The 15174-nt window shown below is 40.2% G+C and overlaps 1 protein-coding gene across 3 annotated transcripts in view; it reads right to left on the bottom strand.

Moving 5' to 3' along the window:
- Nucleotides 1–3232: 3232 nt before the first annotated feature.
- Nucleotides 3233–15174, bottom strand: part of LOC139710677 (uncharacterized) — a 44878-nt gene continuing 32936 nt past the window's right edge. Inside the window, exons 5-7 of one of the 3 annotated variants that reach the window (XM_071622597.1) lie at nt 10446–10517; nt 9440–9558; nt 3233–7077 (exon numbers count right to left, since the gene is read on the bottom strand). In XM_071622597.1, coding sequence (XP_071478698.1) covers nt 6143–7077; nt 9440–9558; nt 10446–10517 — 1126 coding nt within the window. In that variant the 3' untranslated portion in view covers nt 3233–6142. The remainder of the gene's footprint in view (nt 7078–9439; nt 9559–10445; nt 10518–15174) is intronic. The other 2 variants (XM_071622598.1, XM_071622599.1) reach the window with 2 other exon arrangements.

The raw sequence follows: 15174 nt of genomic DNA, 5'->3' as shown, positions 1-15174 counted from the left end.
TACCTAGTTGTTACTGTCGCTTTTCATTTCCAGAATGTAATGCTTTCATGTTAACGTCATAATGTTTTCAAAGGTGTTAAACAAATCAAGAATCTAATTGTAGAAGTCAAACCAAACCAAACACATCTTTAGAAGAGTGGGAGAGGGTGTGTCCGCATGTTACAGGTTTCGTTTATTCGGTCAAAGAGGTATTTGAAACACCATTCTGTAACCCGACACACCATGCATAATGATAATTTTTTTTTTTTCCTGAAAGCTACGCACATTCAGAACTCGTTTGCATTGAACGTGCCTGTATTTAAGAACGAATGAATGAAGCCTTTAAATTGAATTGCTCGGCTTGTGGTGGTGAAGCCTATATGGATTTTAGGGTTACCAGTACGCATGATTTGCTTTGATTTTTTTTTTCAGACTAGCGTGCCGCAATATTTCCGACCGGCGCAGAAATTGTCGGAAACAGTCCGAACATAACCTAGTTTCACCCCTCGAAATTATCTTTTTACTTCTCGTTTGTTTGGGTTTTGTTTTGTTTTTAGTGACATGAAGACAAAGTTCAATCTATGAAAGCTCAAACTACCAAAATTCAGTGAACAATCAACGAGTGGGTTGGTTATCCGCCATGCTCGTTGGAATATTTTAGAAAATCGAAATTCCAGCACATTCTTCCTTGCTATGATGCTTCTACATATTATAAATTCTGCCTTATTTATGCCCAGCGAAGACGAATCATAATACATGTAATAATAGTAACAATGATAATAATAATAATAATGATAATATTGATAATAATAATGATAATAATAATAATAATAATAATAATAATAATAATAATAATAATAATAATAATGATAATGATAATGATAATAATAATAAAAAGAAGAAGATGAAGAAAAGAAGATTTCACCAAAACGTTAGATCAGAGCATCACAACGCATTTTGCGAAAGAATGAACAATAATCATGTTCTCCATAGTTTCGAAATGAAAGACCGCGTAGAATGGGAGACACGACGAATATGCAGAACGACGAGAGAGACATAGAGATAGACGGAGCGAGGGATAGAGATCAATGAATATATGTATATCAGTATGTTACATATACTCATTATGTGTCATATACAATACAAATTGTTGTGTTTCGTCATACATATCTAATATATTTCATCTATATGTGTATACATATGTATATGTTTACATACTGTAATATGCATAGAAGAGAGAAAGAGTATATTAGAAAGAGTATATTACATAATTATGTTCAGTATGCATCATATATCATACATAATTATAATGTTATGTTCTAGTCTATTGAACATATCTATTATATCATATTATATTATATTATATTATATCATATTATATTATATTGGCTATTATATTATATCATATTACATCATTATATGTTTTATTATATATAAATCATATATGTGTATATTTCTATGTTCATATATCTTATATGTACATAGGAGAGAGAGAGAGAGAGAGAGAGAGTGAGAAAGGGAGCACACAGACAATGTCTCCATTATAAACAATAAAGACAACAAGAGGGTTAAGAACAATAGGACACCTTCATACATACAGGGCCGACTTATGTACAAAAACATAACAGGTGTGATGGTTTGACACAAGTAGAACATACTCAAATAAAGAGACCACATATCAGACTAATAAAAACTCCGCGACTGTTAGATCATTTTAACAAAGGAAACGTTCTGACGGGTCATAGTCTGCTTTACACTCATAAAAAGTTCAGTGAATACATTACCCGTGGTTTGGGTCCATTCTATGAGGTCAATCCATGGGCAGAATTCAGCAGTCTACCTAAATATATATTTCAGTTGTATGTGTATATAATTATTATTGTCCATTACATATGTATACTTGACACTCACACACTCGTGTATGGTATGAATAATTCTAATCAAGAAAAGAACATGTGTGCCGGTAATGTGCATGACACGTATGGGTGTGTGATAACCGCAAAGAAAAAAAAAAATACACTTCGTGGTGTTGTGAAGCACGTAATGAGGTGTTTTCACCGTGAATTTTTCAAACGTTTTTGTCCATTTCGGGGATAAAAAGATAACTGTATGCAAAACACATACCAACTCACACGCACACACACACATACGCACATACACGCACGCAAGCGTAATTATTCACATAAATAGTCTACGGAAGTGCAAGTCAGGCGCTCGGAATTCACTTCATACTAACCAGACGGTAACGACTTTATAGCATTCTTATAGAGAATATTTAAGACGCTAGTTTGTGTGTGTGTGTTTGTGTGTGTGTGTGTTTGTGTGTGCGTGTGTGTGTGTGTGGGTGGGTGTGTGGGTGGGTGGGTGGGTGTGGGTGTGGGTGTGTATGTGTATGTGTGTGTATGTGTGTGAGTGTGTTTGTGGGCTTGCATTTAGCCTGATTAAGTTCATCAAGATAGCTTTTTCGGATATTCATGCAGAATTTTATACAACTTATATTTTCCAAAAAAAAAAACCAAAACACACACACACACACACACACACACACACATTATATATATATACATATTCAGTTGTTTACCTTTGTTCATACTAATTCCATTGTGAAACTGAGCCTGATATTGAATGAAATTCAAATAGAGTATATCAAAAAAGATAATTACTGATATCAGTGTCATGGTAGATAGCCACACACGCCTCTGCACTTATTTCTCTTCTCACATCCACACACGCGTCAGATGCCTTGATGCTTCAATGTGTGTGAGTGTGTGCGCATTTGTTATCCTGTGTAGTTATGATATATATAATAATATATTTTGTTTATCTACTTTTGAAATCAACAGCGGCAAAGGTCGATTTGGGGCTACCAAGACAGTTCAAAAATTGGAACTCTCGAGCTTGTATGGAAGCATGTCACTCAAATTCCTGTGCTGTTATTGTCAAAATACCTCAATCACCGGGGAATGTAACAAGCACTTAAAATTGTGAAATTCCCTTTAGACTGTGGAGAAATTGACGCACACTGGACGCAGGCACGCACGCACTCATACACACACACACACGCGCGCATCCGTAGCTGCATTTGTATGCGTTCAACTCTGTCATGCTGACATGCATACAACACGGCCAATTAGAGAAACCACGAACTAGGCGAAGCTTGTTTAGACAGTAAACCATATACAGACATCCACACGTTCTGACATACTCAAAAATATAAAACAATACAAAAACAAAACAGAGAAGCAGTAATATGTTTTTCGTTGCTGTAGTTGAACTATAGTCCTAGAAACTTGCCGAGGACAGTAAGTTTGACTTTATTTCTTCATTGCAACATTCTTTCAACCAGGAAACAGATGTAACTACATCACGTGACAACGCTTCTAATTCGAAATCCATAGACATTCTCGTCCAGATTCACATGTTTATAACCAAATGACATCGTTTGCATTTCGCATGAAACTTAGAAGTCTCCAGCACTGACCTTATTCATTTTAGTGTCACAAACGAGCAACGCTCATTATTATCAAAAATGACTTATTTGCTTCTGAAGAGGGTTTTTAAACATCAATGGATTTCGAAAATAAAGGCCTAATCGTTTAGCAGAGGCTGTTACTGCTCATGACATATATTCAACACATCTTCACATGAAGAGGTCAAATGCACAACATACGAAGAATAAAAGCGACTATAATTTCGATATTTCATATAAATAAGTATCAATTTACATTACATAACGTTTATTTTAAAAATCTGTTCGTTTACGAATCAGCATCGTGTGTTCTTTTTTTCTTTTTTTGTTAAAAAAAAAATCCAGCATTTCTGTTCTTTACAAATAGAAAAAGGAAACCATAAATAACTCCGAGCTTTCAGAAAACTTGATCCTAAGTTTGTACAAACCGACAAGAAAAAAAAATACGAGTCTATACGAGCATCTGCCCACGTGGATGCAGGATTTCTACGACAAGATGGATTGGCCAAAATTTACAAATTGCTATCAACTCTTGGAAAGGATCGTGACGCAAACAGCGTCGTCATCGTATTTCTCGTGTATACAATGAACCAAAGACATTGTAGCCTACGATTTATCATCTCGTTAACAAATCCACCGCGAGACGATCACATGAACGAGAGAGAGAGGAAAAAAAAAGGGAGACAAGAAGGAGAAAAAGAAAAAGAAAAAAGATAATACCGAAGTCGATAGTATCGTGATCTGCGATGGATTCGTGGAGACATTCATACGAAAAACAGAAGTCTATAATCTGTTCTTTTTAACATTCTCTTCCATGTGCGTTATGGAGATAGAAACAGAGGAACACAATGCATCAGTAATAAAATTACCACACACATACACAACGACAGAGACAATGCTAGGAGATGGAGAGAATACAGACAGCTCAAAAAAACAATCATTTGTACAGTCAAAATTTTTCCTCTCATATAAAATGTACATCCTGACTATCGTTATATATCATTGTACAATATGAATAGCTTTCTTCACATGGTTGTCACCGCGCACTGTTAAGAAAGAAAAAATCGTATTTTCTTTTCATGAGACCAACGAAGATCCTTCGCCACAATATCGTTTTAAAACCACATTCATAATGACACGGTATCTTTTGAAAGTAGGCATGACGAGTGATTGAGTCATCACTTTGCAACAAGAATATAAACCCTCCCTTTCAACAAGCTCAGAACAACGTGTATTTCTCGTTCTGGTTAATGCAATTAATTTCAATCTTTTTGTTTTTAGCATTTCTTTCTTCATTACACCCAGCATCTGCAAGTAACAAGTGGTACCTGCTTTCAACGAGGTATAACGTGCTTCTTGTCTTTGTTTTTGTGTTTCAATGTGGTCCATAAGATGTAAATGGTTGCCATGGCAATTGAACATCGTGGTCTTTGCTAATCATGTGACCTACGCTCCAAGTCCCGTGGTATCCCGGGTTTGACGAGACGTATACCTTGACCGTACAGTATGACTACATTCAACACCACATCCACAGCTTCTGTTAACGTCACAATTTACTGAACCTAATACCTGTCACCCATTAATCATATTTTTGCATTATTAGACGCTTAAATGAATAAAACTGGAAAGCTACGACGAATCAAGCTACAGAATCGACTAGTGTGTCGTTGGATTCCCTGCTACCCTGTATAGAAAAATGAATCTAAGAGTCCGATGAACACAATTCATACGAGACTTGGACAAGAATGAGGAAAGAACTGGCAGAATACGAGGTAACGCTTAAGCTAGCCTTTGACACTTCCGTGAAATATTGATCTAAACACTGTCCAAATGTCGGGTCATGTAAAAGGGAGAACAGTACCTTCCTTATGGACGTGATAAAAAAAATGCCAACAGAGATTTGACAATTTACAACCTCCTTCAACAGCCCGCGACCCGGCTACATACACGCCGAGAAAACCCTTGATAGTTGCCCAGTGTGTGTGGCGAACTCGCGGCTACGCGAAATTGCCCCCCGAACACATGTCCGCTCGAATCAAGAAATATCGAGAATGAAATTGCAGTTGAAAACAAACAAACAAAGGAAGTGCTTGTTTCACGATGACGGATTAGCTCTGTTCTGGCTTGACACACGGGGAGCTTAGGAGTTCCGAGATATTGGCTGAACTCGCCCCTCCTGCGTGTGTGAAGAGCCCTCACCGGTGCCTTCATATATAATTACACGGCAAAGATGACCATGATGCCTTAATTACATGAATACACTGCCCCACATCTTCTCGCACTTCGTATTCCGACTCACTGATCACGTGACTGCGTGGCTGGCGTCCCGCTGTCACCAAAGCGCGGCAGCTCACATAATTTTCTCGCACACTTCAGCTGTCGTTTGCGCCGCCTATGCAGGGACTTCCTCGCCCCACACTTTGCACCAAAGAAAAAAAAAATGAACCCTGAGTGTTTTTAATGCAGAAAACGGTTTAGTAAACCGTTGATGTATTCCTATAAATCACTAATGTTGTCAAAGCGGCAACGTCGTGCTACACTGTCCGAGCTGAGCAGACGACATAAAATGATTGAATGGCGAAAGCTGTGTTAGAAGCAATCGACAACAAGGTTCATTTCATTTGTTTGCCTTCAAGGTAACATTCGTGGTGTTATAGAGGATACATGTTCATGACGGTCTGTTTCTGCTGCGAGTCATTTCGGGGTTTTGTCGAGCCCGCTCACCATTCTCTGTATGCTCTGGAGTTCGTTGGTGGCAGCGCTGACCGATGTCGCCGGCGATGTCGGGACGTCTTTGCTGGTTGGAAGTGACGATGATGACGATGTTGGCGACGTTGACGCCGAGGCAGCTGTTAGCAGCGAGCTGGCGCCGAATGATGACAGTGAAGAATGTAACGCGCTTTCGTAGGGGAGGGGCGTGGCTAGTGGGTTGGCCGTGGTTACCATGGTAGTGCTAGTCACTGGTAGAGGGTAGGGCGAGAATCTTAATCGTGGATGTCCATTTAATATTGCACTAGTACACGGGTTGCTGGCATACACAGAGCTCAGAGCAGCCGCGTCGGAATACAGATTACCAAAGCTGGCCGCGCCCCCTTGCGATGCAAGAAGTCCAGAGGCATGAGCCGCGCCCAATGCGAAAGGGTGCGCGTCCAGGTAACTGTGGTGTCCAGGTGAATGGGAGGACGAGGTGGCAAGGGGTAGCATGTGGTGCATGGCCCCTAAGCCGGGCACCGCCCCATGGAGGGCGTGTGGGTTCAGGAATAGTTGCTGGGGCGTGGGGTAGATCGGAGTGACAACCGGTGGGTGCGACCCGTGCAGCGAGGAAAAGGAGGAGCCGGCCGAGCCGAGGTGGAGGCCGGTGGGGGATAGGCGCGAGTTGGGGCCGTCACTCTTGCGAGAGTCTGATCGCTCGCCATCGGTTTTCTTGTCGCAGCCGATGTCCTCCTGACTTAATCTGTGTTTACCATCAATCCGCCTCTCCTGCTCCTTACTCTCATCACGCATCTCAACGTCCTCCTTGGTGCTGGCGTGAGCTGCTTCCTTCGTGTCGCCAGGTTTACACTTGCTCAGACTCGGACCGTTCAACCGACCCTCACTGGCTAGCCGAGCCAATTCATGTGATGAATGACCTGTCAGGTGACAAATTAAAGAAGAAAAAGCATAGAAGGAAGAGATCGGGAGATAGAGAGGAAGAGAGGTGGAGAGAGAGGGGGAAGATTTGAAGAGAAGGGAGAGAGAGAGAGACACCCGTTATAAATCATATCTCAAACATTCTTTGAGGACGATTAGCTGGCGAGAAAATTTCACGCTAGGTGCAAAACACACAACGTTGCGCGCCTTCCAGTCGCCCATCCAGTCTCATCGCTTGGCGATGTCGCACAATTCGTGACAACCTCAAGTTTTGCTGATATCTCTCATTTGGGGCTTCCTAAAATATACATTATCGTGCATCTCGAGGGGAAAAAAATAACTCATTAATATCAACAGGAAGTGGTGCCTATCACTCAAAATTGGAGAAAAAATAATAACCAGTGGTGGCGATACATCGCCACACGCGAAGAAATTCGTGACCGTGAGTGTGTGAGGGTTGTGTGTGTGTCTGTGTCTGTGTGTGTGTGTGTGAGTATGTGTGTGTACACATAGTGTGTGTGTGTGTGTGTGTGTGTGTGTGTGTGTGCTATGTATATCATCAAAGAGTGTCTCGCTTCTATCTATTTGTCAGTGCTAGAGTCAGGAGTTGTGAAAATCACCGCGGGCTTTCCCGGGTGATGAATGAGCTCAAGTTTACGCGATTCCTCACAAACCCGGACAAAACCGGGAGGAGGATTCCGGTACGTTTTCCCCGGTTACACCCCATCCCAACCTCCCTCTTGCCATCTCTTACCCCATCTCTCTCTCTCTCTCTCTCCCCTCTTTCTCTTTCCATCTTGGTCGTCTTGCCCCGCTCCCTCCCTCCCTCTCTCCTCCCCTCGTCCAACCTCCACGTCACATTACCACCTCATTCATACCCTCGTCCCCGCGCCCTACATGTGATGATGAATTGGCGGGCATTTTGTTACGTCTTCCGTGTCGGAGGAGCGTAGCATCCTGCCGCCTCTCTGGCTACGGAGAGAAGTCCCCCCTACACAGCCTGTCCATGTATTTTTTCCTCCTCCTCCTCCCCTCCAATTTGCTCTCTCTTTCTCCGTCTTCCTCATCATCTTTCCCTCTCCCTCTCTCCCTCTCTCCCCCTCCATCTCAATCCCCTCCTAGAGTTTCTTAACCCTCGCAAACTGAGCGCGGAGCCGGGAGCCTAGATTCGCAAACATTGATCTTAAGTCGCCACATTTCTTCAACAGTCAGATAATATGTGTATACACTGCCGGCATTTTGTTGGGGACAGACGACTGGTTTGGCCAGAAAAAAAAAAAGGGAAGAAGATTTTGACCCTTTGTCTTGACCTGACTAAGTCGCTTACATGTCAATAAAGGAGATGATTTCGAGAGATATACTCTACTCCTCATGGCGCTGTGTATTAGTGACGTAGACGTTCTAATTGATGACGTATTCCTCATTACATTCTACGTTTGATGCAAGGGTAGAACTTCAATCAATACATGAGCGATGGTCACGAAGATGCGATCTGTGGATGTGTGGGTGCTTACTCTTCAACAATGGGCAAAATGCAACTCCACAACCTAAAGTTCCAACACTTCTGTCCTTTTCCGTAAAGATCATGGACCAGAGTTTATGGGAAATCACCGAGTGCTATAGCAATAAATCCAAAGTCAAAAGTACCAATATACACAAATGGATCATCACTTGCCAGTCATTTGACATCTTTTCTTTAATGAAAGCAAAGGTCTGCTGATCTGTGATCTTAACTTTTTATATCTACAACTAACAACAGCATTATTTTGGCAAGCTCACAAACGTCATTATGTAGTTACATATCCATGCAAATATATGTCATGTAAGACAGTAATCTTCATTTGAGTTCTAACCATTATCACTTGACAAAGGTGTTTTTTCTGTTTGAAGTAAGGAATTTTCAATAGGTATACTTAGTACATTGTCTTTAGTACTTGCTAGCACCTGTCCACTAGCGATTAAAAGGGCAATACATATTCATCCATTTATTTATCGGTCTGTTTTGCCTAATATGAGAGTGAAGTAGTATTATTCGTAGACTACAATGGTTTGCATTGATAGGGCAAAACAAGTTTCATACAATAAATGCACAGTTAGAATAAACAAGAGTGACAAACGCACTGATTATCGAATACAACATTATACAATTCAAAGCGTACACTGCTGATGCAATCTGAGGAAGGTTGTTCACTGTCTGAATGATAATAACAATACCAGTAACTGATGCATATCATATCGTCGATGTACTCATGAAAATTTATCGGTTTTTCACGATAGATTGTGTATAGGAAGATTATTATACCCTTTTAATCGCAAACCGGACGAGCTAGAGTTACACCGCTATCGGCGTCGTAATCGTACCTTCGTGCTTATCGTGACTGGTCGTGCTGACTTCAGCGGAGTCGTTCTCGCCGTCACTCTGGAGTTCGTCGGGGTCGCGAGTGTCGGCTTCGTAGGTACCCGTAGCACCGATGTATTTCCTGCACGAGATTGAATGGAGAGAAAAAGAAGAGAAATTGAGTTGAGAGTAATGGTGAAATGGGTCATTAGTTTACGAGGTCAAAGGTTGCATCTATCAAAATAGATAACATCATTAACAGGTCAGTGTTTTCTCTTTGAGGGAAAGGGATCAAAGGTAGCATTACTCCTTAGTCTTCGTCATATATCTAATTCATGAGATCGCGTATCTTTACAAGTCACGTGATACTGAATGTAAATTACAACTGATGAAAAATGACACAGCTTGACAAACGCTGCAAATGAATGGACCGAATGCGGCTGAGAGAGGAGTGAAAAAGTTTGAACAAAAATGAAAAATCAAGGCATGGAAATAGTTATGTTGCCTGTACTTTTTATCTATGTTCCATTTCATAATAACGGAATCCATGAGTAAATACATCATTTGCGACATTATTTCTCAAGGACATCCTTTCCTATACGGAGTTGTTGGCTCTTTTTTCTTGCACATCAATATACCTTTATGGAAAACAGCTTGCTCGTATATGATTTCAATTTTTGTAAAGAATCTTGTGATCGTAATGATATGGTACCTTGGCGAACAATTAAACGTGACGCCCTGAAATGCACACTTGATGCATGATCAGATATTAGGTTTTGAATTATAACAGTGCCATAATATCGTAATCGTCCCGAAAAGCTATGTAATCGTCAGAGTTTTTGCAAGTCGGTGGTAACAGCATATTTGCTTTATGGGCTCTTGACACGCGAAAATGAGCATCCCCGATGTCAGCCCCACACCCTGCACGAGTGATAAAACGAAACTGGATACAGGCGAACGAGCCACCAGCGCCAAATGGTGCACCAGCTTTGCTTTGAACTTTATATTTTACATCCCGTCACCACTTACGTGTGTGTCTTGCCCCCGACGTACCTTGTGTCACCTAGGCTGAATATGCCTCCCTCCCTTCCGACACCATCCCTTGCCATCACAGAAACCGAAATGAAAAGAATAGCGAGAAAAATTTGCCGGGATATGTTTCAGAACGCATGTCGTATCCCCCATATACGAGGAATACAAAATGGTGGCCTAACATCACTGCGCACCATTACCTATACTCCTTTAGCTACGAATGCAATTTTGCGTAAGTGAATGATAAAAGATTCTGTTTTCCTGATGTAAGCACAGTGTATCAACAACCTCATTCCCTAGCTTTTCATTGATGCGATAGTGGATATTAGCCAATTTTATAACTGTAAGAACAAACCGAAAACCATTAATTCTCTCAGAATAATGAACGGTCTCACGCCACCATTTGCTGTGACCGGTATCAAATCGTTTTTCCCTGTAACCTTCCACTGTAAACAATAATTATTTCAATCTCCCCTTTCTGACAGCTTTTAGCAGAACTCCACCCATTCTGAGACAGAAATGCACTTCGTCATCAAAATACGCGCGTTTTCGGCTTCCGATCAGGTCGATCAGAAAATTAACATGAAAGTATGGAAACAAAATAAAACAAACAGATGAGTGCAAAGAATGAATAATGGTTCTTTGTTCAAATTTTGTAATCAAGCAGTTAATGCGTCCGCCAGACTCGCAGACTCCCTTCCCTCCTACATTATTACAATTACATCGTGACCGTGATCTTTATATCAATTTTAATTCTCGGAGGGTGCGGTACCTCACTTCACATCTGCAACACGTTTCATTGTCTTTACGACCACCACCCCGCCCCCTAAAAAAAACGAACCAAGAGACAAAAATCATTACTCCACACAACGTGATATCTTGCAGTACCCATCATAAAATACTGTAAAGATTATCAAACTCACTTGCTGATCTGCAACAAAAAAAAACGAAAGAAAAAAATATACTGCCCCTATCTTCTGATGTTCGTGTAGAGGTAATCTAATCTACTCCACGATTACCTTGAAAATTACCATTTTTTTAAAATGTTATGGCATTGTTCTGGAGGTGATCATCAATAATTATTTACATAAACTGATGGACCTCAGGAAGTATGGCACATTTGCGCATTATGAGGGTAACGTTTATCTTAGAAGCAGGTGACTGATTATTATACATGCGGAATAATTTTTCATTGGAAAATTGTGTTAGTATTTGAAACAGGAAAAAAAATCATAACATGAAGGAAAAAAAAATCGTCAGTGTACGTATATTGTACCAGCATATATACTGCAAAAGTCTTCCGCCACCATGTGTTGTAGAGATCGTGCGAGTGGTCATGTTTAAGAGCAGGAACTTTTATGGTAACTTTTTTTTCTCTAGAAAATTGATCTCACATATATGTCATGGATGAAACCAATAATCATAATAGCAACTCAAAAAGAAAGTTTGAGCACATCGTATAATAAACAACACTCTTTACAAGTCAAAAGAAAGTTTACACATTGATAATGCCACATGGATGTCGAAACAATCATTTCGATCACGTGGTAGCCAAGGCGAATTTGTAAAACTTCTGCTTGTTGTAAATCCACACAAAGCAATGTGGAGACTGATTTGATCATTTTTTTAATCTTCGACATTCTACAAATGTTCCTACTTGAAAATGTGTAATAATGTAATATGCGTGACGTTTCTACAGGAAAATCGTGTATATTGTACTTTCCGAAAATGATTAATTATACACCCCAGTTGATGTTTTTGGCACAAAACAATGAAGGATTTGGAATCGAAGTGAAATACTACTCTCTCGAACCCACGTCTCTAATAAATTACATAATTTTGCTTATTTCCTCTATAAGTTTCACCACTTGGACGTTTACCATAAACAGGGCTGTGAAATATGCATTTCTTTCTACGATGTTTTATCTTCAACAAAATTGTAACAAAGTAACTTTGCAGTAGAGTGTAGCTTAGGAAAAAAAAACCCACAAGCGCCAAAGAACAATGAAAAGAAAGCGAGAGGTAAATGAATGTATAGATAAATAGATAAATAGATAGATAGATTTATAGATAGATAGATAGATAGATAGATAGATAGATAGATGAATAGATAGATAGATAGATGAATAGATAGATAGATAGATAGATAGATGAATAGATAGATAGATAGATGAATAGATAGATAGATAGATAGATGAATAGATAGATAGATAGATAGATGAATAGATAGATAGATAGATGAATAGATAGATAGATAGATAGATGAATAGATAGATAGATAGATGAATAGATAGATAGATAGATAGGTAGATAGATAGATAAATAGATAGATAGATAGATAGATAGATAGATGAATAGATAGATAGATAAATATATAGATGAATAGATAGATAGATAGATTGATAGATAAATAGATAGATAGATAGATAGATAGATAGATGGATGGATGGATGGATAGATGCTTATGAAACAGACAGATAGCGAGAGAGACAAAGTTTCTTGTATCTGATGTCTTCATAACACACATTAAATGCGATTTTCAAAGTCTAAGATTAATACTCATGATTGAATGGTAATAATTGTTGATGCACAGCTGACGTATCAATGGAAGCATTCTTTCGCATTATTACATAAAGAAATGGAGAGAGCGTTATGTGTGGTTTAATGGCGACGTAAATGTAGTGTAATGTGACGTGAGGTTGCGTCACAAGGATTTGCACTTTTGATAAGGTTACCAGCCTAACCTGCTAGACAATAATTAGTACTCATGGGTAATACATGCATAAAAGTGCACTGTAAGGGATACTCTCCATGCAACCAAATCGCATTGAGTTCGCATGTCGAGAGGTGTGAGCGCACAGAGCGATAGCAGCTCGTTCGGTTGGTGCCATCACATCGCGCCTGATGGCTCCGAAGAATATTACGGGCAGCTGCTGACAACGACTGCACTTATATTATTGGTCACATGACCCTTACAAACATGTGACACCGAGGACAATCCCGTGCTAAAACACAGGTAGGTGAAGCTTCTTAGAAGGTCAGTTCTCCAGAAAGGAGGTGAAAGGGACAAAAACATGATTCATGTACAGCAGCAACTGCCTTGAAATCGCAAGGGGGGGGGGGGGGGACTGACTCTCGATCATGACGTATCTAATGTCTCTGAATAATGTAAAATATTTTGATTTAGACTCATCCTAAGATGATACAGGTGGATACGCATGTTGCCAATTTGAAGTCCGTGTCCTCGTCCATCTACAACGCTGCTATGCCAGGGGCGAGAATGAATAAGAAGGGGGCGGTATTACGTAATCGCATCGCAAGATTCCGACAGTTCGTTCCCCTTCAATGTACTTTTTAACGTCCTTTCTTTTGCTTTGTTGGTTTGTTTTTTCTTGTTCTTTTTGTGGTTGCGTCCTTCTTTTCTCTTTGAACATCTTAATGACGCCATGAAAGTACATTCCAAAATATGATGGCTGTTGTGAGAGTGTCTTTGCGAACTTCTATGCGCCTTCCTTGATCGTGAGGTGATCAACCTTTCGCGTTTGACCTATACGTCCTCAGTTCTTAAAGGCTGTTAACCGCCTTGATTCGTTCTTTTTATTTTCCGAAAGTTGAATTTGAACGAGTCGTATGCCGCCGTTTCGCATTGATGTACAGCATCATAAAGATCCCAATAAACTTTAATACGCTCTGCTGTATATGCTGGCGGGAAAAACGCGAATGGCATAGCACGCACGAGTTAACAAAAGCGCGCCTTTTTCGGGAGAACTCGCCTAGTGACCGATCCAAGAGGCTGCGATAATGTCAATGAGGGAATTAAAACATGCGGATGGGGAAGGAAATGATTAAATTAAACAACCCTTGTTAATGGCGTGATTAGAGACCGTGCGAGTAACACCAAAGTCTGCTGATTCATAGCGGCTTCTATTAAGAGATGCTCCGTGAATGGATTCGGCAATAATAATGGTGATGAGACGGAGAAAGTATATGCATGGGGTCCTCCCCGTGACATAATAAAATGCAATGTTTGTCACTTCGGAGTATCCAAGGAGAGTTTGGGGTTTGAGGCGTCAGCGTACGCCGTATGATGCCCCATGATAATGATATTCAAACTAACTGGAAATAAGTGATTCGGATTATGATTGCTCCCATTAAACGGCGGTCATTTCATTTGAAAGGAAATACAGTGAGATTGGCTAAGAATATGAAAATATCGTTGAATGGAAACTATCGAAACAAATTGTAAGGTAAGGAGGAGTAGAAGCTTCCAAGATGTACGTGACCACACCCTTGTTAACTTGAACCTTACCAGGACGAAAGTATTAGGGTACTATCGACATCTAGTACGTTTTGTTGCCATTCATGATGAGAGGAATAATCCAATCTAAGCCCAGATGAGACTGACTGTATGCCAACAATAAAAAAACCCGCCACTCTTTGACACAGCTTAATCTTTGAAATTACACATCGGTTTGCATTCTGCTATTTTTTTAAATTCTTTACGCTTCGTTTTCGATCAAACTTTCTCGTCCTCTCGATATTACAATCAGAGTCCGCAACCATCGTGTCGCTCTTTAAACGAATGGCTGCAAATTTCCACCAGATGTATCCATACTTCTTTGCACTCCATGCCAACTAGCCGCTGCCAATTTCCTGTATATTCACGGTGACGAAAACGGGATTGCCTAATGGCTAACTCGTCTGAGCTATTCAAGAATCCAAGGAC

This window comes from Diadema antillarum, unplaced genomic scaffold (genome assembly GCF_040938485.1).
Source record: "Diadema antillarum isolate AM-2024a unplaced genomic scaffold, OU_Dant_1.0 seq00001553_RagTag, whole genome shotgun sequence".
Taxonomy (NCBI): domain Eukaryota; kingdom Metazoa; phylum Echinodermata; class Echinoidea; order Diadematoida; family Diadematidae; genus Diadema; species Diadema antillarum.
This window is presented reverse-complemented; position numbering and strand designations above follow the sequence as displayed.